Genomic DNA, 23,496 nt, shown 5'->3' with positions numbered 1-23,496 from the left:
AATATAAAATTACAAATGCATTTATTTCTGTACTTGTAGAAAGTAATTTAAATTATGATAAATCTAAATAAGTGACTTGAAGTGATTCAATTTTAAAAAGGTTACTTACTTCCAGCCCTGTAATTTAAATATGTATTTGTACTTGAAACTTTTAAAATAATATATTATTTTATTTTAAAGTTGTAAGTTTCATACCCCACACTGACATTTTTAAATGAAATTTTTTTTGGCAAAAATTAATTTAATCTACTGTAGTACTTACGCCTAATAGTAAAATATATTACTTTAATTACAATAATATCATACAATATAATTAGTAATATCATAAGCTGACCGTCTTCACTTAGAATCGTTTTTTGTATTCAATGATTTAAGTCATTGAATTCACATTTAACAAATCCATTACATTGATTTCTCTAGACACCTAATGTACAGCAGAGTGTTACCGTCTTGTGTTTTTTTTTTTAAATTTATACTTATAAAATATTAATTCATCAAAGCATAAATTAAAACACTTTTATTTTTTTTAAATATAAGTCATGAAAAAATTGTTTATAGTATTAAATGTATTACAAAAAAAGAACTTAATTAAAGTGTAAGTTTTTTTTACATATCTTGAGTTTCAATTACATGGTTAATAATTAGCCATTCGGCGCCTTGATTTTTTAACCCTAAAAATAACATATTGATAAATTAAAATAAATAATAAAATGATGAGTTTGTTATTACTTATTAAACAATACCTTTTTGGTCCTTTCACAAAGCACCAATCTACACTTATTTGCTGTCCCAAAATATCTGTATTATTAAGTCCTTCGCGTGCTCGAGATGCTTCCTTATATGACTCATATTCAACTAATGCATATCCCTTAAAAACAATTTAAAACATTAATAATATAATAGTAAAGTAAATACTTAACAATAATTACTTTTAAAAATCCAGTTCTACGGTCCAAGTTTAAATGTAAATTTTTAATTTTTCCAAACTCAGCAAACTTATCATGTAAATCATCTTCTTGTGCTTCTTCATGTAAAGAAGAAATGAACAAAATCCAACCTTCAACAGCTGAAAAAAAAAATGATGTAAATAATAATAACAATTTTATGAAAATGGTATAATTACATCTTTGTGGTCCAGGGCCCTCGTCATCATTTTGATCGACAGAATCAAATTCCATGGCTTCATCTTTAATATCTTCTCTTTTAGATTTGTCATCAAATCCACGTCCTTTCCTTCTCCTGGCTTTATCTTTAAGTTTCGAGACTCCCTCTAAAATTAATGTTGATTATATATTATTTTTTTAGTTTATAGTCTTTGAAAATACTACTCCAGTGTATTTGAAACTTTTAAAATATATAATTATATTTTGAACACACAATGACATTTTAAAACGCAATTTTTTTTTGCAAAAGTTAATTTAACCTACTGTAGTACTAATGTCTAATGGTAAAAAAAATTACTTAAGAGGACGCCATACCCACATGCGTTGTCTCCGTCATACAAATGTACAACATTAAATCAAAAAACTGTTTTACGCGGGATAGAACCACTCCATCGGTATTTATAGTAGAAATACCAAAATTTCACAATGCATAGGGAACAACTTTATCTGTGTCGTAGTGTTTTTATTTTTTAGATAGCATTTACCAATAATTTTCAATAATTAATTGAAAAAAACAAAAAAAATCCTAATGTTCTTATTTTATTTTATGTTATCCAAATAATAAAAATGCTAAGACACAGATAAAGTTGTTCCCTATGTGTTGTGGAATTTTTATAATTTTATTATAAATACTGAGGGAGTAGTTATATCCAACGCAAAACAGTTTTTTATATTATGTCTTACAGATGTTAAACATAGCAAAAACTGTTTGGGGGGGGGGAAGAACCACTCGGGCTGTAGTCCAAGTTAAGCAACCAAATTTTTACATTAGAGAGGGGAAAACATTGACTGTACAACATTGTTTTTAATTTTTTGATATTGCAAATTAAACATGTTATAAATTATTTATTTTTTTGTTTAGCCTTGACATTTATGAAAATTACTGACCAAATATTAAGTTTCCCACTATCAAATTTACTGAAGTTGAAAATAAGTTAAATGAAGTTTTCAAAAAAAATGAAAAAAAAAAGTACACTTTGTTAAATCAATACATTTATTACAATTTTGCTATTATTGTAGAATTAATAATATAATTAACGCTTAATATCAGTGGCATGGCGAAGTGAAATATTTTATTGGGCAATTAGTTTGTTGAATAACCTACCACCCTTTGACTACTTAATATAATACTTATTATTCTGATTAAATATCATATTCAAATGAAGTTAGTCTTGTACTACAATTTCTCACTGAAAATTCAGTACTCTCACCCACCCACCACCCCTTAATTAATCCACCAAAATTATAATCAACACGCCACTGCAGTTAATATAATTAATTTTTATAAATAAATTGGTTCATTTTCCTACATAAGTAAAGATATATTAATTAGAATTATAAAATATTGTCATAATAAGTTACTACGCTATATAAAATTAGTAGATTTTAATAAAATATTGTCAAAAATACAATTAAACACTTCATAATAGTAAAAAAATATTGTTACATTAAAATTGAAAATAACATTAAGATGTTATCTAAAGGTTGGACAGTTAAATTTAATAGATTTTATGCAACAGTCATACATTGTTATTTTGCACAACACTAACATTCAGTGAGAAATTAGTGTAAGCATCATCATGAAAATTCAAGATATTTCAGTTAGCTAATAATAGGAAAATATTTTTGTATATCAAGGTTGTAATGAAATTTGTATACACTATACATGTAAACAAACTTAAAATAAGTGTTTTTCATTAGATTATTTGAATAGTTTGTGTTATGAATCCATAATTATATGCAGTGAATTAGTATGTAGTTGATCATGTACCTACTTTTTACTAGTATTTATGGTAAATAGTAATCGTATGGTATGATCGGGTAAATTAATAAATCGAGCATGCAGTACTCACTTATCAATCTAGCGTATTTTTAAAGCTACTTAGGTCTTAGAGTAAATAATATACAAACACATTTATATTACCGTCATCCTCTTCCACGAAATCTTCAGCGTTCAAGTCTAAAACGTCGGCCATTATAACCTGGAACTAGTAATACCGAATGTAATGTTATGTACTTCGCGAAAGATAGATGATGACCTGCGTTAACCCAATCTAACGTTTTGAATGAATTTATGAATCACAATCGTAAAACGTCACTCAAAGGGATCCGGGTTCACGTAAATAATACGTACAGAAGTCTCTACGTTCTACGCGTGGATGACAGCCGCACTGATAAGTATATATTACATATATATATATATATGATCCACCGTCCGGTAGTTTAACTAATAAATATTTACCATTGAATTTAGGCGTGATTGGGGAAAAACTTCCAAACGAGTGAAAAATGATAAGGATGTTTATAGTTTTTACCAGTGATCAAGCAGTGACGCCAATGTGAAAAAAAATCGTAAATTATTTACAGTAACGACCGCGTGGTCCTTCGCTTCCCCACCAACCCTGCGAACGGGTAAATAAAAACGAATATGTCTCTCGACACCGTCCAGACAGTCGTGGTCCTCACCGCGTCTTCAACACAAAGTTGGTCATAGGGTAACCACAAGTTAACCACCGTGCCACTCTTATCGGTCCTTATCATTTTTCTGAAAAGTGCTTATCACTTAACAATTGTGTACACATTTATACCATGATAGAAGTATTCATTCATATCATGCACATTATAAATTACAATCTTAAAACGTGGTTTAATTTTTGTCTTTTTTAAATATTACATTTTTAATATTATCGTAATTAATAGGTAGTTATGGATATTTTTGAAATCATTCTTGGAAGTTATGAATCATTTGTAATTGGTGTAAAATGTCGCTTCAAAAGCCAAGTAAATATTCCCATTAATCTGTTTAGTGTTGTTGTAATTTTTATATATAAGTATGTAATATAATATTAATTCCAATTGACTTTGTGTTATAACTTAGCAGTCTAAGGAACTAGAGTTGGTGCAATCATTTAATGATCATGTTCATCAAGCTAGTATCCGCTCGGTATCGTGTTCATCAAAGTATATGGTATCAAGTAGTACAGATGAGACTATTGAAGTATATAATATGGTCAAGCGGTGTCACGTTCACACCATACTACAGCACAGTGGCACAGTTACATCTTTGGCATTCACACCAGACGAATCACATTTAATTAGTACTAGTGATGACGGTTCAATAGCAATGTTTGAGACTGGTACATGGAAGCTAAAAAAGTTATGGGACAAAGCTCATAAAGGATCAGGTAGGTTGATGATTAAATTCTAAAACAGTAGCGTATATCAATTTAGTAGTGACTATTTGATTTTAAACTTGTAACAAAATACGTTAACATGTTTCTGTTTTTTAATATTGTTATAGCCGTTTCTTTCCTAGCAGTTCATCCTAGTGGCAAACTAGCATTATCTGTCGGAAAAGATAAAACCCTTAGAACTTGGAATTTAGTTAAAGGTAGACCTGCATACACAACTAATCAGTCCAGGTAAGTGCACAAATCACTATTCATTCACAGATTATTTCTTTAATAATTGACTTATTTATTTTTGTTTAATAGTATGAGTTCTTATTATTTTTTTGATAATATAATTTGGTCTCCAGATGGACAGTATTATGGTCTACCTCTAAATACTAAGTTAATGATTTTTAATGTAGAAACTGCAGGTATTGCTTTTACAATTGAGGACAGTTATAAAATACATGGTGTCACATTTATAGCGGTTGGTATATATATTTGTTTGTTGTATTACAATACATGAGGTAATTGTTAATTGTTTGTTGCAGGAACATTTGGTATGCTATGGCTCAGAAAATGGTTCTCTACATTGTTACGATATAATTAATAAAGAAAGCATATGGGAAATTAAAATTGGAGATACTAGAGTAAAGTGCTTAATCAAAGTTGATAATAGACTTGTAACAGCACTAAGTGATGGCCATGTTACAGTATGGGAACTCAATGGTAGTAAAAAACCTGTTGAAAGTTGTTCGTTGTTTTTAGACTGCAGAATTACTTGTATTTGTAATAATTCCTTAAGGTAAATAATATAAATCAAGTTACATGAATTTACCAATTAGCTTACCACCCACATTTGCAAAGGTCTTTGAAAAAATAATTTTACATAGAATTACCCCATTGTCCCCGTCAGAGGCATAAAATAAATATATATATAAAAAAATTAACCTTAAATTCTGAGGTTCTGTTGCTGGATGGTCTGCTTTTCATGTCATTGTTTTAAAATGTCCATCACTATGTTACTTATTGTTTATGTATGAAACAAATTGTACATTTTAAATCATTTTAATAAAAAAAAAATTATAAGATGTTTTCCTTGGGTTTAAAAATTAAAATTATTAAATAGATCTTCAAAATATCAGTATAAATCTTATTATTTAGCATTCTACCTTAAAATAGTACATGACGCATACTAAAAAATAATCATTGTAAAACCAATAATTAAGAACTTTATTCTGAAATCGACTGTGTTAGAGTAAATTTGATTTAAAGATTTAAGATAAACTTATTTATTGTGAGACTTTGTCTTTTTTGTTTTCAACACTTATTTACAGTTGAGTTACGATTTGTTACATGATTCATAAATACACATTTTTGCAGCCCTCACTCGCTTATCAATACTTAGGTAACTTGGGAGAGAAATGATGGTTCATCCGTATTGTTCATAAATTATGACTTAATTTTAACCAGTTAAAGGGACGTTACAGTAACATTTGTTGTCTCCGTCTTATAAGTGCGTAACATAGCAAATTTTACTCTCAGCAGATCACGTTTATCTACGTTAATAGAACAATTAGATTGAATTGACCTCTTATAAAATTTAAAGGTATGATTATTATCTAGGCAATGACAAAGGCTTTTTATTATATTTTAATGCGAGTTACGAGTATTTAAACATGTACAAACAATTTACAATTTTAAAATACTCATAATAGCCAATTCACACTAATTTTTAAACTTACGGAGATAAATGTGATTTGCTGAGCGTATAAATTACTATGCTATGCACTTGTAAGATGGAGACAACAAATGTCACTGTATCGTTCCCTTACAATGTTCCATAACTACTTAAATAACAAAGATATTTTTCTTCCTCAATAAATTGCTTAAAATTATTACTACATTTATACGGTTTATCTTTCACATTTAAAATAATTATGAAGCCCTCATCAAGAGATACTGTAATTTTTTCTTGGTTAGTAATTGCTTTGGTGAGAAAACAAAAATTATTATTAAACAGTTTTTAGTTACGCTAAATCATTTTTTAAATGTTTGAATGTCTTCAAACAATTTATTCGATTTTTAATTAATTCTGCTTTGTTGTCTGAATGTGATATTTCAGATTTTATTGAATCAAAATTATTTGAATAGTATTCTACTGCATTTAACCATGTTCCCCATCTAGTTATAATTGGTTGGGATGATAAAGGTAAATCCGGGAAAAATTTACATAGTTTGATAATTCAGCTGACTTTTAAAAATACCTTTTTAACTGTCACTATTAATTTATATTTCTGTCGGTCGTCCGACCAAGATAAGATTATATAGGTAGTATATTTCTTAGATCATATACTATATAGGATATGATCTAAGGTATATTTACAACAATTTGAAAAGTAACCCATAATTGTTATTGACGTTTATTAAATTAATACCATTTAAAATTAACGATATTATAAAAATTTAAAAATCAATAACATTAACAAAATTCTCAAAAATCTATAAATATAAAATTATATGCATATGTTCTAAATATGAAAAAAAAATGGTTCTAATCAAGAATAAGCCAAATCGTGGACATTAATTCTTACAACTAATCAATTCGGACTTAAGAAAAAAAACATGTAAATGCATATAGATCCTAGCCCTGGTTATAAGCGAGTGGGGGAATTTATGGCAGCGACTAGGTGCTAGAGTGGGAAAAATTTGGGTATGAAACGGCGGAGTTCCTTCATTTGGATGCGCTAACGAAAAGCGCTCTCTCACTGGCTAGAGTATACCATACCACATTAATACCCTTTCTGGGATATATCCAGATATCACTGGTGCTCTGACAATTTAACCACAGAACAATATTAATGGTTTGGAGATTAGCTATTATAAATAACCCTGGACAAGTCAGGGCGGCCCCCCAAGCTGTATTTCTAAACAATTTGAAACTGTTAAAAACAAAATTACAAATAAAAATCATCAAAATTGCTAGAAAATTATGACTTGCCCCCCCCTCCCAACCATGTTTCTGGAGCCGCCCCTGCCTAGAGTTAACATTTTTTGAGTATCAAAAGTATTCTTATTGTTCTACTAAATTTATGAGGAATATCTTCTTTTCTTATTATACTTCATTAATATATTTTTAAAATATGAATTGTAAGATTATATGAGCAAATTATAAAAAATCTGTATCTGTGTATTATAATTTTGTTTACTGTAAGAATATTAGCATTGCCTGTGAAAACTAATAAATATTGTCGTAGTATTAGTCCTTTTCTAAATTTCCTACTAGAACTATTTTAATTTAATCAATTTTTATTTTTACAGAAAATCTAAGATGGTAAAGGATGAGTCTGAAGAAGAACCTGAAGTTAAAAATGATATTATTGTTGGCGTAAATATTCCTAATAAGACACAAATTATTAAAAGAAAATTGCCAATTAATGGTGTCCCAAACAAACAATTAAAACCTAGTATTAAAAAAAAAAAAAGTATACCTAACAACTGGAAAGTTAGTGAAAATGTTTAATGTAATAAAAAAAAAAAATGTTTCTTTAATATTAAATTTGTTTACTCTTATGCAATAAATTAGTAATTGTTTTTATTTATGTAGAGTAGTCTGAATAATCTGATATACATATAAAGATCATAAATCATAATTTTTTTTTTTTGAGCTTAAGCCCGGCAACTATGTCATTAACTGTTTTATTGTTTTTGTGGGGGGGGGGGGGAGGAACGATCAATTGAAACACTTATGTATGTGTGGCAATGATTTGTTGTTAAAAATCCCGGGTGGTCACCCACCCAGGAACTAGCAACACCGGCCGATACATACACTCAGAGCGTTTCCACAGTTGAGTTTACAGACCGTGCCCTAAATCATAATATTATATGTATGTATTCATATAATACTGTATAATGTTTATCAAAACAGCTAAAATTTAAATAAAAATAATATATATTTTTATTTTTTGATCGGAAATCTCAACATCTATTAGAAATTACATAGAATTATTACCTTAAGTCTTAATATGTAGATCACATTTATTAAAAAATAAAGATTGCAGGTACTTAAAATGTTGGATTGAGATTAGTATATCCTGTTTCATATTATGTTGACATTATAATATTATATAGAAGCATTGATTATAAATATATAGTGTTTATAATCAATGATGGTAGGTATTCCCTTCAATAAAACTTCTAATGCCATTTATGATTGCATTTTTAAGTTGTGATTAATAAATTTTTTCGCTCTGGTGTCCATTAAAAAGATCTTAGCCATAGGCACAAGCCCAAATTTTTTTAGTCCTCACCATAATAATTCCTAACAACTTATACTTAATATTAAGTACTACATTTTAAAACTGTGGGTACTTAGTCTTTCCTATCTATTGATTTCAATCAAATTATAACATTATTATAAAAAAATCTAGGCAACACACAAAATAATTTGTACCTTGTAGTTTATTATTAGTATTTATTTAATAAATGTATTTTAAGTATCCAAGTACGTTTAATGCTGCAAGTAATGTGGAATCGGTGTTAGTTACAAATATTTTATTAGTATTATTTTTAGAGTAAATGAGTACTAAACATTTTACTTGTAGCACATTTATAAATTGGTAATTTTGGGAAAGTTTAGACAATGTTATTGTCTATTACTGTGAAAAGGTAATTAATTGATCCTTTAAACCATACATATTTTTAATAATAAGTTTGGTATCCGATTTTATTTTCTATAACCAATGCCGATAACAAACAAATGATGATAGTCTTTTTGTGAGTCAGCCAAGTTCATCAACATGCATGTATTGAAAAGTAAAAAGTAATGAAAATTTAGTTGTATTTTTCCAATAACAACGTAGAACGGTAAATGTTTGTATTCAATTTTTCTACTTGTTATAATAGTTATATAATCTGTAACCAATCTATAACCGTTTATAAAACAAAAAATAATATTCTATATCCAAATACAGTTTCTTTAAAATTATAATTTTTAAAAACTTGGTAGTTACCAGTTCTAAATTTAAGTTAATATGTTTTTGAGAAATAGTAATGAGTGAGCAAGTGGTATATTTCTTCTTAAAATTATTGAAGGTCAAAAGCAAAAAAACACAGCAATTGATTTTTAAGATTTTCTTTTTTTTTAAAATCAAAACAAAAATAAGATATTCAAATAACATAATTTCCCAAAAAACTATAATATATGATACATAGCATAGTTTGCACACTTTTGGTAACCTAAAGAATAAATTACAGTTAACAGTAAACCAGGTTATTTATAATTAATTCACTAGTTTTCACACTCTAAAATGTTAGTAAATAATTTATAAAATAATTATAAATACAATAAATTTTTAATAAAACAATTAAATATAATCCATAGAAAAAATGAACACAACAAAAATTAAATTTTAACTAAAAGTAACAAATATAATACATATACATATATTAAATATTTCCATTATACAGTTAAGTTTATGAAAGTAAGAATATTCTACACAACTTTCATTAACTTATACATCGTATACCTATAAAAAATAATTGTTTATTGATGCTAAGGAATTACGAAAAATTAATTTTTAAATACTTGAAACTTAGTATTTTTATTGGGGAAAAAAAAATAATTTGAAATGTCAACAAATTTAAATTAATGTAAAATGTATGAATAGATAGGTATGATAAAGTAGCGGTTCTCACCATTCTTCTGGTGTGACTAGAATGTTATTCTTTGGTAATCCGCTTAAGTCTTTAGTTCGAAAAAAAAATAAAATTAAAAATAAAAATTAGCTAACTTCTAAACTTTGGCATCCAAGTTGTTAACATAACACCTAAAAACAATTCATTTTGGTTTGAATAAATAATAATTTTAACTATATGTTTGAAATCAAACTACACATGATAATAAATTAGTTACAGCGAAAAGCAAGGGGAGAGGTGTACATTATTATAATATTATCATTTGTGAAAACCAACACCAATATAATATTAATAAGTTAATATTTCCATTACCTATTGAAAAAAGCTTGATAAGTCATAAGTTCTACTGACTACTCTTATAAATTGTATTATAATACAAAATTAACATCCCTCAATTTGAACATATATTACAATAAATATTCAGAATTATTTAACATTTAGTACTCAAATTTACCGCCACCAGTTTTGAGCTATAAATAGAGCGTTGCAAGATAGTTGTGGAAGAACAAGTAGCTTATAAATTATACTATGCAATCTGATTCATTGATCAGGTAAATTTTTGCCATTTTAAGGTATATTATAAAATTGTATAATAAAACCAGATAATGGCTAAAATTTTTCTTAATGTATAGAAAAGCTAACAAGTAATTGGCATGTTATTTATATATTAGAGTCATGATGTTAGTTCCTCTAAAATTTCTTCAGTTGTACGTCTTTCACTTTTGAACCGATCCATATACATTTTTGGGACAGTCCAGTCTAATAATATTTCAATATTCTTTTTCAACAAATCATTTTCACTTTGACCATTACCGCGGAAAGGACTACGGCCAGAATTTTCAATAGAATCACATAATACCAAATCAATAAGTCTTTTTCCAAACCCTAATGCATTTAAGCGTTCAGTAGTTGATATGCGTATCAGTAAAACTGCTAATAACATACGCATTCGGTCCAAAGCCATACCAGGAGCAATAAATTCTTTTGTTTCTTGTTTTGGTGAACATGTTTCTTCATGAGTTATTATTTGAGTTTTTGTTTTGAAATATGAATTACACTTAACACACAAGTATGGTTTGTCTGTTTTGTGTATGGTTAACATATGTTTTTTTAAATGTGGTAGTTGTGTAAAAGCTGTATTGGTACAAACAAGACATTTGAATGGTTTTTCACCAGTATGACGTCTCACATGCATTTTCATAGCTGTTGAATGTGCAAAGGACACCTTACATACTGGACATGGATAAGGTTTTTCTCCACTATGTCTTCTCTCATGTACTGTCAGTTGAGAACGTTGTACAAAACGAGCATCACAACTTTTACATTCATAAGGCTTTTCATGACGATGTGTCCTCAAATGTTGTATCATATGTCCTTTAAACTGTTTATTGCAAATTTTACATGTAAATGCTCTGATATTATTATGATAGCTAGATAGATGTTTAGTTAGACCATCCCTACGTAAAAATGCTTTTCCACACACTTCACACACATAATCATTTTGTCCCATATGCCGTTTCATATGGCCACGTAGAACTGAACGACAAGCAAATAATTGATGACATATTGCACATTCTAGTGTATATTGTTTGTTATGAGAACGCGCATGTTGCCATAGTTGACTGGCTCGTGTGAAGGATTTTAAGCATTTGTCGCATCTAAAAAATGTATAGAAATTGCTCAAGAAATACCAATTGAAGTGAAAATAATAATAATAATAATACAAAATTAATAAACAGAAGAAATAACAACTTCTTAATCATACTAAATGAATAAGTGAATACAAATATTTGTGAGCATAATAGTAGTTAGACTAACACAACATGTTTTAACTAATATTATAAAAATAAAAGTAATAATATACAATATATTAATTTAATTCAAAATAGAGGTACTAAATATATGTATTTATTTTCCATTTAATATTATAGTCAAACTTGGTTAACTCAAAATCGTCAAAACATCAAACTTTTTTCAGGTCTCTAGAATTTTCAATTATTGTATTATCCTTATATAACTCAAATTCCTGAATAACTTGAACTTTTCAGACGGTTTCTTCAACTTCAAGTTAACCAAGTCAGTATAAAATCAATGTTATTACGTTTAAGTAGTTTTATCATAGCATAGTTTAATCTATTCAAACATTTTTATTAGCAGTAGTACCTACCATTGTTTTATTAAATCAGTAATTTAGGGTGTGACTAAGAAAAGTATAGTTTTGCAAAATGAATATTTTAGCTTACTAAAATAGTTTAAATTCTTTTTTACTCATACACTAAAGACTACAATTTAATAAAATAAAACGTTAAGTTAAATAGGAAATATTTATGTGATTACAGTTTGTTTTAATAAAAGAGATTATAGAACATAGATTCAGGCTAATGACAGTAAAAATAAAATATTATACAAATAGGTAGGTATAATATTAAGGTAGAACTATATTTATATACACAATTAAACTAATTTAATTAGTTTTAAAAATCATCATAGATATTAATTTTCAAATAAATCTATAAGATTTAAAAGAAAAAATCATCATAAAACAAAATTACAAGAATATAATAGTAATTATTATCTGGAAAAAAAATACATACATTTAGGGCCGTTCTTACAATGTACGGTTAAAGTTAACGGACACTTAACCTGCAGAATTCTGCCGGTAATAAAATCTGTAATCGGCCGGGTTAGCGTTACTCGACACTTAACCGGACTTTGTAAGAACGACCCTTAGTTGATTAATTATTTTGTTGAAAATCCACCACCAGTATTTTCTTAAAAACTAAAGTAATTTTACAAATATATATTGTGTATTATATATGTTATATGTATTCTAAATTACTATTTTAACTATTTTTACTGCTCTTCATGTTTATTAAAATCAAGGAATATGTTTAAAATTAAAATAATGTTATCTACAGTTTATAGTTGAAAAAGAAAAAAAGTATTTTGACGAAAATAATATACCTGTTTTTTTTTTTCACACACAAATTAACTGATAATATAAAGAAAAAATACCTGTGAGGATAATATCCGGTATGAATGCGCACATGTTCAATAAGTCGTTCTTTGATTGGAAACTTTTTGTCACAATGACCACAAGTAAAATCTTCTTCCCGACCACAATTGTGAATGCACATCTTATGGTTTTTTAAAGTATTCTGGTGTGTAAATCTGTTTCCACATAAATCACACTCATATGGTCGTTCACCAGTATGGACCCTGTAATGCTTTTTCAACACGTTGGGAAATGGGAAAATCTTATAACAATACTTGCATTGATGCTGTCTAGGGCTTTTCCTAACCACAGTTTTGTTTTTCTTAACAACCCCCATAATTAATATTGCGTTGATGCCGTGTTTAGCTGTTAAAAGTGTTACTCATGCTTGTTTATCACTAATATATGTAAGATAAGTTTATAATAATACAATATTTAACTTATTTTCATTTTATAGCTTAGAAAGATAAGTTTCCCCGACACCGAAAGAGAAGCATTGATCTAGTTGTGGTATAATTCATAAAATATTAAAATATGAAGCCGTACATTGTTGCGTGTCCATAATAGTTCTTGAGTGTTGTACATAATTTTGATTCAAGACTAGATTCGCCTTTTGTTTTATCTGAAATTATCTTAAAACAAAACAATAACAAAATGTAGTTGGATATAAATTATAATGTAGTAGTTATACACATCAATTTAAATATTCTATGAATGTGGTTTCATTATAATAGTAATAATTATTTTTAAGGGAGAAAGAATAAATAATTTAAATACAGTCTCATATTCGACAGAATCAAATACTGATAAAATTAAGGGCAATATTAATTTTAAGATGAATTACATAATTTAAATTAGGTATGAAGTAAATAATAATTGAAATTCAATTAGTCAGTCTTGATCAAAAATTCAACAATCGAAAAAGCTTCTTAATGAATGAGAATATATTTTACAAACACTTTATTATACACTAAATACGATTAGTATTACGCATAAAAAGATAAACGTGCAGGACGTCCATTGACGTTTTTGACTACTTCAGTACAAAAAAAAGTTCGTGGAACTAAATCGTAATAATTTTAGAATAACAGAATGCTGGTGATCTATTTAAATGAAATATTGGTAATTAACTTACTTCATAAAATACAAACATAATTATTCGAAACCTTTAACTTGCTGTGTACTGCTGTAAAATTAAAATAAATATAGGTTAACCGTATGTCATATTATTATGACGTGCGATAGTTGATACCAAAAACTGAAATATTAAGCAGAACTTGGTAGCAACAATAGAATATAATAATATAATGGTAATGATTGGTGGTTTTCGGATGAATGTCAATAATAATTACGATAAAATGTATTGAGTAACAATTTTTAACTGATAATAATTATCTATAGATATACAAAAGTTATATAATAAGGCAGTAATTTAATCTTGGTACTATAACTACTAACTTTACTGTTCAATGGTAATAAATATGTAGCATACCTATAATAGTACAAAATACGAAATAATAATATGTGTGATACTGTGATAGCACTTTTACATTGTTGCCAAATGTGTTTTATGTTGCATGTTTATCGATTAAATTAAGTATTATAGCCTATGATACTATAGAGCCTAAAATAATAAATTACTGTTCGTTATATTAGGTAGCAGTAAATTGTCTTTTTACTTCTTAATTTATTATATAAATATAATAATATAATGGTAAATATTGAAATATCTGATTTGTACAATAAAATCCAAACGAATTAAATTGTAAAAAAATCACAAAAAAGTATTTGCCGAAACCAGGGATCGAACCAGGGACCTTTAGATCTTCAGTCTAACGCTCTCCCAACTGAGCTATTTCGGCACGTTGAAGGTTATTGTATATAATAGACTTTATTAAAACAAAACATTTATATTTTTATTGTATAGTTTTACATTTTAGATTCTGAGCGGAGCAGTTGATTCATTTTTAAAAAAAACTGTATTTCTTTTTTAAACTGTTTTAAATAAAATAAATTGTTTGAGTTATAAACAGTTAAAAACAATGTTTTAAATAGTGTATAATATTATTTAAAACAACGTAATTTTAATTTGATACCTATGTAATTTACTTACCTATATGCCACTATGCCATATACCTACCTACTACTGTACTAGGATAATATTATGTTTCATTGTTTCACTGTTTATTTATTACTTATTTTAAATTTTTCTGAATGTATTTTTTATGTGAACATTATATTATGATTATATTAATTATTTAGTGAAAACATTTTAAATTTTATAATTTATTCAATAAAATTAAAAAAAAAATTAAAATATAGGTAAAATCAATAGTTATAATTATTTAATGCTTTTTTCCATAAACCAAAAAAAACAAAATATTCACTCGGATTTTGCACTGCTTTATTCGTTTAAAACAATGAACAAAACGTTTAAAATAATATAAAACAAGTTGTTTTAAACATAACAACCCTGGTGGAACGATAAATGCGTACCTATTGATTTTACAATGCTGTGTGTTTTTTCATTTTTTTTTGTGTCTGTCATCACCTTTTAGGACATTGAAAATGCTTGGATTTTTTTTCAACAGTATCTTTTCTGATAAGAAATAGTTGGTACTTAGGGGTGTCAAAAGTAAAAAATTCCTAGTAGTTTTCCACAATACAAACCTAAGCCATAAATATTGTCAATAACGTGTCAATATTTGTATTAAGATTTAATGTATATTAAACCTCTTTTGTATAAATATTAAGTTAATGTAAGCTAAAAACCTTTGTATACCTACCTACTATAGTTGCCTTTTACCAAATATATAAAAATAAAAATTAATACAATTTTCAGAATTCAAATTTTTGAGATCTTGAGTAAACTTAGGGTTGCCGGACACCCTTTTTTCGTATGTAGTTACCCATGCTGAAAACAATGGTGAAGTTAGAATTTGGCGGTCGGCCTTAGTTTTAAAGTTATAGGTACCTAATTTAAATTTATAGTATTTTCATGTACATATTCGGCGGGTCACTCGCTCGAACAATTAAAATCAAAAATATCTTTCGATTTGTTATGTACCTATAGGCAAGGCTGGGCAAGTTAATGATTTTTTTTTTTAACTCAGTTTAGTTAAGTTAATATGCACCAATAACAAAAAGTTAAAAGTTAATACACACTTTTTGTTAACTTTTTATTAAGTTAAAGAAAAGTTAATTTGTTTATAAAACGCTAGCGTACTTAATTTTTTCCAACCTTAAACTAAATTATAGGATGTAGTGTTTATACTTCATAGATTCGAATGATTTTAATTTTTAACTTTAAACAATTTACGGTACATTTTTTTTGACATGAAAATAAAATAGTCTGAAATAATGAAATATAATAAAATTCAAATCAAAATAAATTAACTTAACTTACTTCTTAAAATGAAAATTTAACTCGCTAATTTCACGTTAATTAGGAAAGAAATTTAGTAAGTTAACAGTTAAATTAATGAAAAGCCAAAAGTAACTAGTTAAGTTAAAAAGTTAAAATAAAATTAACTGATGAAATAGTGAAAAGGGAAAAAAATCAATATTCTTAATTTAACATTATTCGAACTAGGCTATAGCTAAAGATCTTATATAATTAGTTGCGTCATTACAGTCGACAAAGGTACCTATTTGTTGTACGAGCAAATGAGCAATCCTTGGCGTAGACTGTGAACCTTCTGTGTAGTGTTCATAATTCATAATAATATATGTATTACTATATTAAACTGCTTAATCCAACAAGCAAGATGAGTGAAGATAATTATTTATATTATAGTATTTTCATTGTTTAATTCATTAATTGTAAAATCATTATACCATTAGGTAGGCTATAATATAAAAATCAAGTTAATCTTAGGTGAGTACCTAAGTAACTCGTACATTAGGTACATTTTTACCGCGCCTTCTACCAAATAGTAGTGTAATTTAATTAGTTATTCATTATTCCGGTTGATGTCTCTGCACGTACCGATTACATTTTTTTTATTATCCGCCATGAACTAAATAAATAATGTAATTTTGATGTCTCGGTTTAGGCGCACCTAGTGGGTACTAAGCATTAAGCACTCCCATATTTGATTTTGAATTTTTATTTAAGGGGGCTCTATACCTCTGTAAGTTAGAACAAAAACATACCAGGTGAGTTACATCTGTACCTACGACCAGTGGCGGATAGGCTTATATTTTTTTAACCGGGAAGTAATTTGAATAAGGCCCCCCCCCCCAAAAAAAAAGACGCGATTTGGGAACGATTCTGGTTCAGCAACTTTTCGATTTTAAAATTTTTTTTTTCAAAATGTGTATTTAAGTGTGCTTTTTACGAATGTAAAAAAAAGCCCGGACAAACTTTGTTTTGAAATTATTGATAAAAAACTTCAAAAACTAAATTTTTTTCGTAACGCACATAAAAAAAAATACTTAGAAATGAACATCGCTCGGACAAAAAATCGAAAATATCCCCCGATTTACTGTGTAAAACCACCTTGGATAGGCCTCGGATTTAAACATGTCTTTTAAAATGAACATAATCGGCTAACGTTGCCACTTGCCGCTGCGCTGCGTTTGGAGAAAAAAATCGAAGGAACACCAAACACGAGTTTCTCCACGCAGCATTAAATTAGTGTTGCGCACATGCGTATAAACGTAAAATCGCAAACTTTGGATGACTATGACTATAACTTCCAAAATAATGGTTTCCGCAAAAAAATTGAAACAGTTTCGAAATCAGCGTTAAAAATCACACATTTTGATAAAACAAATTTAAAAAACTATAAAAGCGTATAACCACCGCGTTGGTACATTATATAGTATAGCTATAATCTACCGATATTAAATACGGTTTTCTATAACTCTAATCTAAAAATAAATCTCAATATTCCCAATGATACAGCCGATATGGGAAACAAAAATAAATATTGTTTATAGCTAAATGATTTTGGTATTTTTCTTGTAGAGTGGCTAAAAATATTAAATTAGTCAATTTGCATCTTTATTAAAATTATTTTCAATCTTCATCACACAAGGTCCAGTACTTGATAAATGGTCCTAGGGCGACCATACATCAACACTGCATAGGGCCTACCAGGAAAATTCTGAATTCTCGGTGGGCCTATCCGCCACTAATGGTTTGAGTCAAAAATATGACCGGATTTAATAAAATATTGAGAATTACTCTTAATACCATCAAGATAAAATATGCGACCATTATTGGTATAGTTTTCCACTGATTTGTGATTATGTTAAACAAAAGAGGAAGATGGTGTTTGGCTCTTTTTTTCGGGACATTTGTTCGACTCTTTCAGCCAGCTGATCTCGATCATAGTCTTGCTTCCGTTGCAATTCGCGATTGAATGCATCATGCGTGGGTTTCCAACATGAGTAGCTGAGAGAATGGTCAAACGACCAATGTTGGCCGCGTAGCGATGGCGTCACGCAAGTGAATGTACACGTATTGATCGTAACATCGAATGATTGAGACGATTGATTGAGACGATGATTAATATTCAAATTAAAAAAAATAATAATTAATAAATATTATTCTTAACTCCTATAACCCATAGCAACCATTGATGAACAAAAATGTCTATCGTAAATCTCAAAATTCCTGTTTGAGCACCTACCGGGGGGTGATCAATTCCCTTTTAAATTAGCCCATGACACTCACAAAGAATGTGGCTTTCTATTGGTGGAAGAGTTTTCGAAATCAGTTCAGTAGTTCCAGAGATTACCTTCAACAACGGTAACTAACAACTCCTATTTATATAATAGTATAGATTACATTGTTACTACATTAATACATAGTTACATTTTTATTTCATTATTACATCGTTATTACATTAATACATTATTAAATTATTACACAGAATATAATTAGGTATACAATATGAAATTATTTCGGTGCAAAAGCAAAGTTAGAAGGTGTACTCAAAAGACATACGAACGGCACAAAATAGGTGGCGAAGAGCCGACGGTGGTACAGACGTACAGTGCATAAAAAACGTGAGGCAAACCTACATTAACTTGGTACAAACGACAATGGAGGACATGATAAACGGTTTCAGAATCCTGGCCGGACACAATAGTACCAGCGAACATGGAAGTGAGATAACGGTGGGAGGGGAGGAGAGGGGACGTTTAGAAACCGTTTTAACACTATAATCTACATTATTGGTCTATCATGTCAATAGAACCACAGCAACAAAGCAACCGCTTGACGAATTTCTTCGTCCGGCGCCAAAACGAACGATGTGGACTCTGGAGCGACTCTGGAAAATCGCCATCTAAATTTGGACATACGGGGATCATGAAATCATGATGTTCCAGCGATTCCGGTCTCCGTACATCGCTGGCGACCTGAATAAACTTTAGATTTGGCATTGATCGCCACCTAATCTCTACAGCTGGTGTATCGCCAGCTAAATTTGGACGTACAGGTAAATTCGGCGTGGAGATATACAGCCTGCTGTGGCCGTCCAGTAGACCCTTGGAATCACGTTGTTCCGAAGATTCCGGTCTCCGTACATCACTGGCGACCTGCAGAAACTTCAAATTTGGCGTTGATCGCCACCCGATCTCTGTCGCTTTGGCTGAGAAATTTGTATCCATTATGGACATGTTCGGCATAGATACATAATATCTTTTATGCACACGTAAACTTTTCAAATATCAGCTTTCAGTTAAAGGTTTCGGTGTATTTTTTCGCAGGTCGTTGAAAACCAGTAGCATTGTTTCACTTTTTGACAGAATATTGATATCGGACATATTAATTTATCGGATAATAATTGATACAGGCAGAATAATTAACGGAAATACGTTTTAACAGGTTGACCGCAGGAATGAAGAATTATTCGTAATGAATAACAGAAATGAATATTGACAAGTGGTAACTATGTGACACAGATACGAATTGTAGATTTTTCAAACATTCATGTACATGGCAACAAGATTTTTGTGGTTTGTGTAAATCTGAAAGTATCTAGATTTTTTAATATATTATTATATCTGTACGATAATTATTTATTAAAATTTTGTTTTTTAGTTATAATGATCATTCAAGAATACAAAACTTAAAGTTTTTTTATTGTTTAAATAAAATCTATGATTTGTACATTTGGGAAATAATACTAGATACCTATGACCCAAGAAAATTAGAATATACAAATCTAAATATTTTGCTGTTTTGAATGGTTATGCGGAGTTGCGGTGCATAGTGGGATATTTTCATAAAAACTCAGTCAAAATATTATATTATAAAGATTAACCAACCTTTGAATTTTTTCTCTGTGAAATAGAAACGAATTATATTGTATAATATAATAATATATTAATATGTACCTACTTGCATTTTGTGTAAGCATAAAGTGTTGCCCGGTGTATTATTTAGGCAAAATAAGTACATTACTGCAGTGTTCAATATTAACCATAATCATAACATTTTAGATTATCACAACTTCGTTCGCCGATAGAGTGTGCTCACAAACCAAACCACATTTTACTCCACTGTAAATACCAAAATATTTAACTTAACAATAGTAATGATATTTTAAAAATAAACCACATTACTTAAATAAATGTTTTTAAGCAGACAAACCGTCATTATCAAATAATATTAAGTATTAACTTTTAACCATAGTCTAGATATACATTTTTTTGTACCATGTCTGATTTTGAAATGTCTTTTAGAAAAAAATTGGAACAAATTCGATAAAGGTATGATTTTTCCATGAATATAATATAATGATTTAAAGATACATATTAATTGATATTATAATAGTCTCTATTATAAAATACTACTATAATACTATAATAAAAAGAAATAATCAAAATAATTTTTCTTTTAGAGTGGTTAAAAATATTAAATTTGTCAATTTGCATCTTTATTAAAATTATTTTCAATCTTCATCACACAATGTCCAGTACTTGATACATGGTCCTAGGGCCCCCATACATCAACAAAGGATAGGGCCTTCCGGGAAAATCCCGAATACCTAGTGGGCCTGTCCGCCACTGCCTACGACCAATTAAAGACCCAGTGCAATAACCACCAACCAGATACGTCCATTTTTAAAAATTATTCAGGAAACATAAAAAAAAATCTATAAAATTGGTAAATTAACCAAAAATTAAAAACGTGGTGTTATTTTTAGTATAAATCTAATATAAGAAAGTTTTTCATTTTTGAGTTATCTACACTAAAAAAACAAAATCGATTTTGTCATAACAATTCCCGTTTTATCTTTATATTTTATTTTTGTTTTTCTCAAATACTTTAAAAAGTGCTGAGATTTTATAATTTTACCTCTTAAAGTTCAAATTAGATTCAATTTTCTATCAGAAACCACCCTTAAAGTCGAATAATAATTATAAGTGAATATGGAAGAATTTTTTCACTAGTTTTCGTGTATACAGACAAAAAATAATAATAATAATAATAAACACGCATTATTGTAAAATAATCCATATATGTATATTGCTCCACTCAGAATCTAAAATAAAAATATCTTTGTTTTAAAAACTAGCCCATTAATGGTAGTTCATATGGTATGGAAGCATTGGAAGCATCAATTTCTATAATATTTTATATTCATCTATAGCTGAAGGATTTAAAAGAAGTAAAGTATGGAATAACAATATAAGATACAATACATTTGTGGCTGACGCATACAAAAATTTGACTGTCCAAAAAATGAAAACAATTGATTACAAAATTTCGTTAGTAAATTAAGAGACCTAACATCCCGAAAATCAATTGAAAATCTTGAAATTTGCAGACTTTTAGAGTTTTAGACAAAAATGTATTAAGAATACGTCACACTCGTGTTTGTTCTTTCCGTCTTACAAATGTACGACATAGGAAATTTGTGTTCAGCAGTTCTAACATTCATTATCTGTGTAATTACATGAGTTTTTTACAATATTTTAATTTTCAAGCAAGTTATGGGTTAGGTACCTAACCTACCTATGTAAAATATTACCATTTAAAAATACTCATAATTGCTTAAAAATTTAAATATCGATAATAACATTAATAACACAAATAAAATTCTTATTATTAAAGGTTACTACACAAAATTGGAACTACTTAACATAAATTTACTATCTTGTGTGATTATAACTTGTAAGACGGAGGCACCATATGCGGTGAAAATGTATTGTTATGGCAATTCGATACAGGAAATCAAACAATCACTCCTTTCATAGTTTGAAATCAGATATTCTAAATTCAACTAAGCACGTTTTCTGGCCACACATACAAATTGTGATTTATATTTTTATGATGAACCTAAAGAAGCCAATTTTATGGAAAACATTTTAACATTAGATAACCGTTTTTATTTCCATATTATATGATACACGTATGAATTATTTAGCAAGATACAGTAAAAGTATAAGATGATGTTGACAGCAATACAGTTTATTCTTATAATTTTGTTACAATATTGATATGTATTTTTATAAATCTAATAACAGATTATATTAGTATCTGTATATAGTTTACATATATATAGTTTTTCTTTATTTTATTATTAAATATTAATAATACTCATAGGTAATCTTCAAACTTGTTCCAGTTTATTTTTTCATTGTTAAATTTACAATCAAAATCGTATTTTAATGATTAATTAACAGTAAAATTAATTAATTAACACTTTGAATTGTAGATAGTGTATCGGATAATGATGTATAGTCACTTTATCAAGGTTCCTCATATTTAGTTCAAAATAGAACCAAAAAAATCTAAAAATATATAAACTTCATTTTTATAGACATTTGAAGTTAAAATTTGGACAAAATTTGACAGTTAAACGAAAAATAACGATTTTAGTTATTTTGTTGTACTTAATTCAAAATCGCTATTGATGGTGAGTGAGGATTTACATATTTTTCGTACATGGCACACGCAATGACACTGTCAAAATTATAAAATTAATTTTAAGCTATTGCTTATTTATAGTTTATATCGTATTACTATAATTAGTAAAATAAATGTAATTAAATAGGAATTTATTTATAACATACGTTGAAGACAGTTTCCGCTCAGAACTCAAGAATTGTTTTTCTTAAGCAACGACTTATCATTGAATTCAAATTTAACACATCCATTACTGTGACCTACTCAATGGAGATTGACGAGGTACAATCGATTTCTAGCTTACTGTACAGCAGAACGGTTACTTTCTTTGCCTCTTTTTTCGTTTTATTTTTAAATGTTATTAATTATTACTGCATTGACTTTGATGAAATTCTTTATGATATGGCCAATTTTTTAGCATTCTAGTCAATAGGTTGACGGGCTATTCGCACGGGCTTCTACATAAGCGATGCATTTTAAGTTAATGATTGTCGTGCAGTGTTATGTAATAAATCATAAGCCTCACAGGGGGGATGTTATAACGGTGACGACCCTTTGGCTTTGAACTATACAGAAAATGGACAATTTGTCGTCATGGGA

The 23,496-nt window shown here is 28.3% G+C and overlaps 3 protein-coding genes and 1 non-coding gene across 6 annotated transcripts; 1 reads left to right on the top strand and 3 right to left on the bottom strand.

Moving 5' to 3' along the window:
• Window positions 1–502: 502 nt before the first annotated feature.
• Window positions 503–3,556, bottom strand: LOC132939159 (RNA-binding protein 8A-like). 2 transcript variants are annotated; one of them, XM_061006188.1, is made up of 6 exons: window positions 3,298–3,556; window positions 3,088–3,151; window positions 1,124–1,270; window positions 930–1,066; window positions 744–868; window positions 503–671 (listed from the first exon to the last, which is right to left on the bottom strand). In XM_061006188.1, the coding sequence occupies exons 2-6, from the start codon at window positions 3,137–3,139 to the stop codon at window positions 635–637; spliced, it is 498 nt and encodes a 165-aa protein (XP_060862171.1). In that variant the 5' UTR covers window positions 3,140–3,151; window positions 3,298–3,556; the 3' UTR covers window positions 503–634. The 2 variants fall into 2 exon arrangements, with proteins under 2 accessions (XP_060862171.1, XP_060862170.1); XM_061006187.1 differs by having other exon boundaries at window positions 3,088–3,399.
• Window positions 3,557–3,740: 184 nt separating this feature from the next.
• LOC132939158 (p21-activated protein kinase-interacting protein 1-like) lies at window positions 3,741–7,935 on the top strand. 2 transcript variants are annotated; one of them, XM_061006186.1, is made up of 6 exons: window positions 3,741–3,944; window positions 4,045–4,348; window positions 4,465–4,585; window positions 4,658–4,820; window positions 4,885–5,138; window positions 7,655–7,935. In XM_061006186.1, exons 1-6 carry the CDS (start codon window positions 3,870–3,872, stop codon window positions 7,854–7,856), a joined length of 1,119 nt encoding a protein of 372 aa, XP_060862169.1. In that variant the 5' UTR covers window positions 3,741–3,869; the 3' UTR covers window positions 7,857–7,935. The 2 variants fall into 2 exon arrangements, with proteins under 2 accessions (XP_060862169.1, XP_060862168.1); XM_061006185.1 differs by having other exon boundaries at window positions 3,743–3,944; window positions 4,042–4,348.
• Window positions 7,936–10,116: 2,181 nt separating this feature from the next.
• LOC132939125 (zinc finger protein OZF-like) lies at window positions 10,117–14,522 on the bottom strand. The gene is made up of 3 exons (XM_061006151.1): window positions 14,161–14,522; window positions 13,046–13,657; window positions 10,117–11,688 (listed from the first exon to the last, which is right to left on the bottom strand). Exons 2-3 carry the CDS (start codon window positions 13,360–13,362, stop codon window positions 10,704–10,706), a joined length of 1,302 nt encoding a protein of 433 aa, XP_060862134.1. The 5' UTR covers window positions 13,363–13,657; window positions 14,161–14,522; the 3' UTR covers window positions 10,117–10,703.
• Window positions 14,523–14,814: 292 nt separating this feature from the next.
• Trnaf-gaa (transfer RNA phenylalanine (anticodon GAA)) lies at window positions 14,815–14,887 on the bottom strand. The gene has a single exon. It is a non-coding gene; the product is annotated as a tRNA-Phe (tRNA).
• Window positions 14,888–23,496: the final 8,609 nt, after the last annotated feature.

Source organism: Metopolophium dirhodum, chromosome 2 (genome assembly GCF_019925205.1).
Source record: "Metopolophium dirhodum isolate CAU chromosome 2, ASM1992520v1, whole genome shotgun sequence".
Classification (NCBI taxonomy): domain Eukaryota; kingdom Metazoa; phylum Arthropoda; class Insecta; order Hemiptera; family Aphididae; genus Metopolophium; species Metopolophium dirhodum.
Note: the sequence above shows the minus strand (reverse complement) of the source record. Positions and strands in the feature narration are given on the sequence as shown.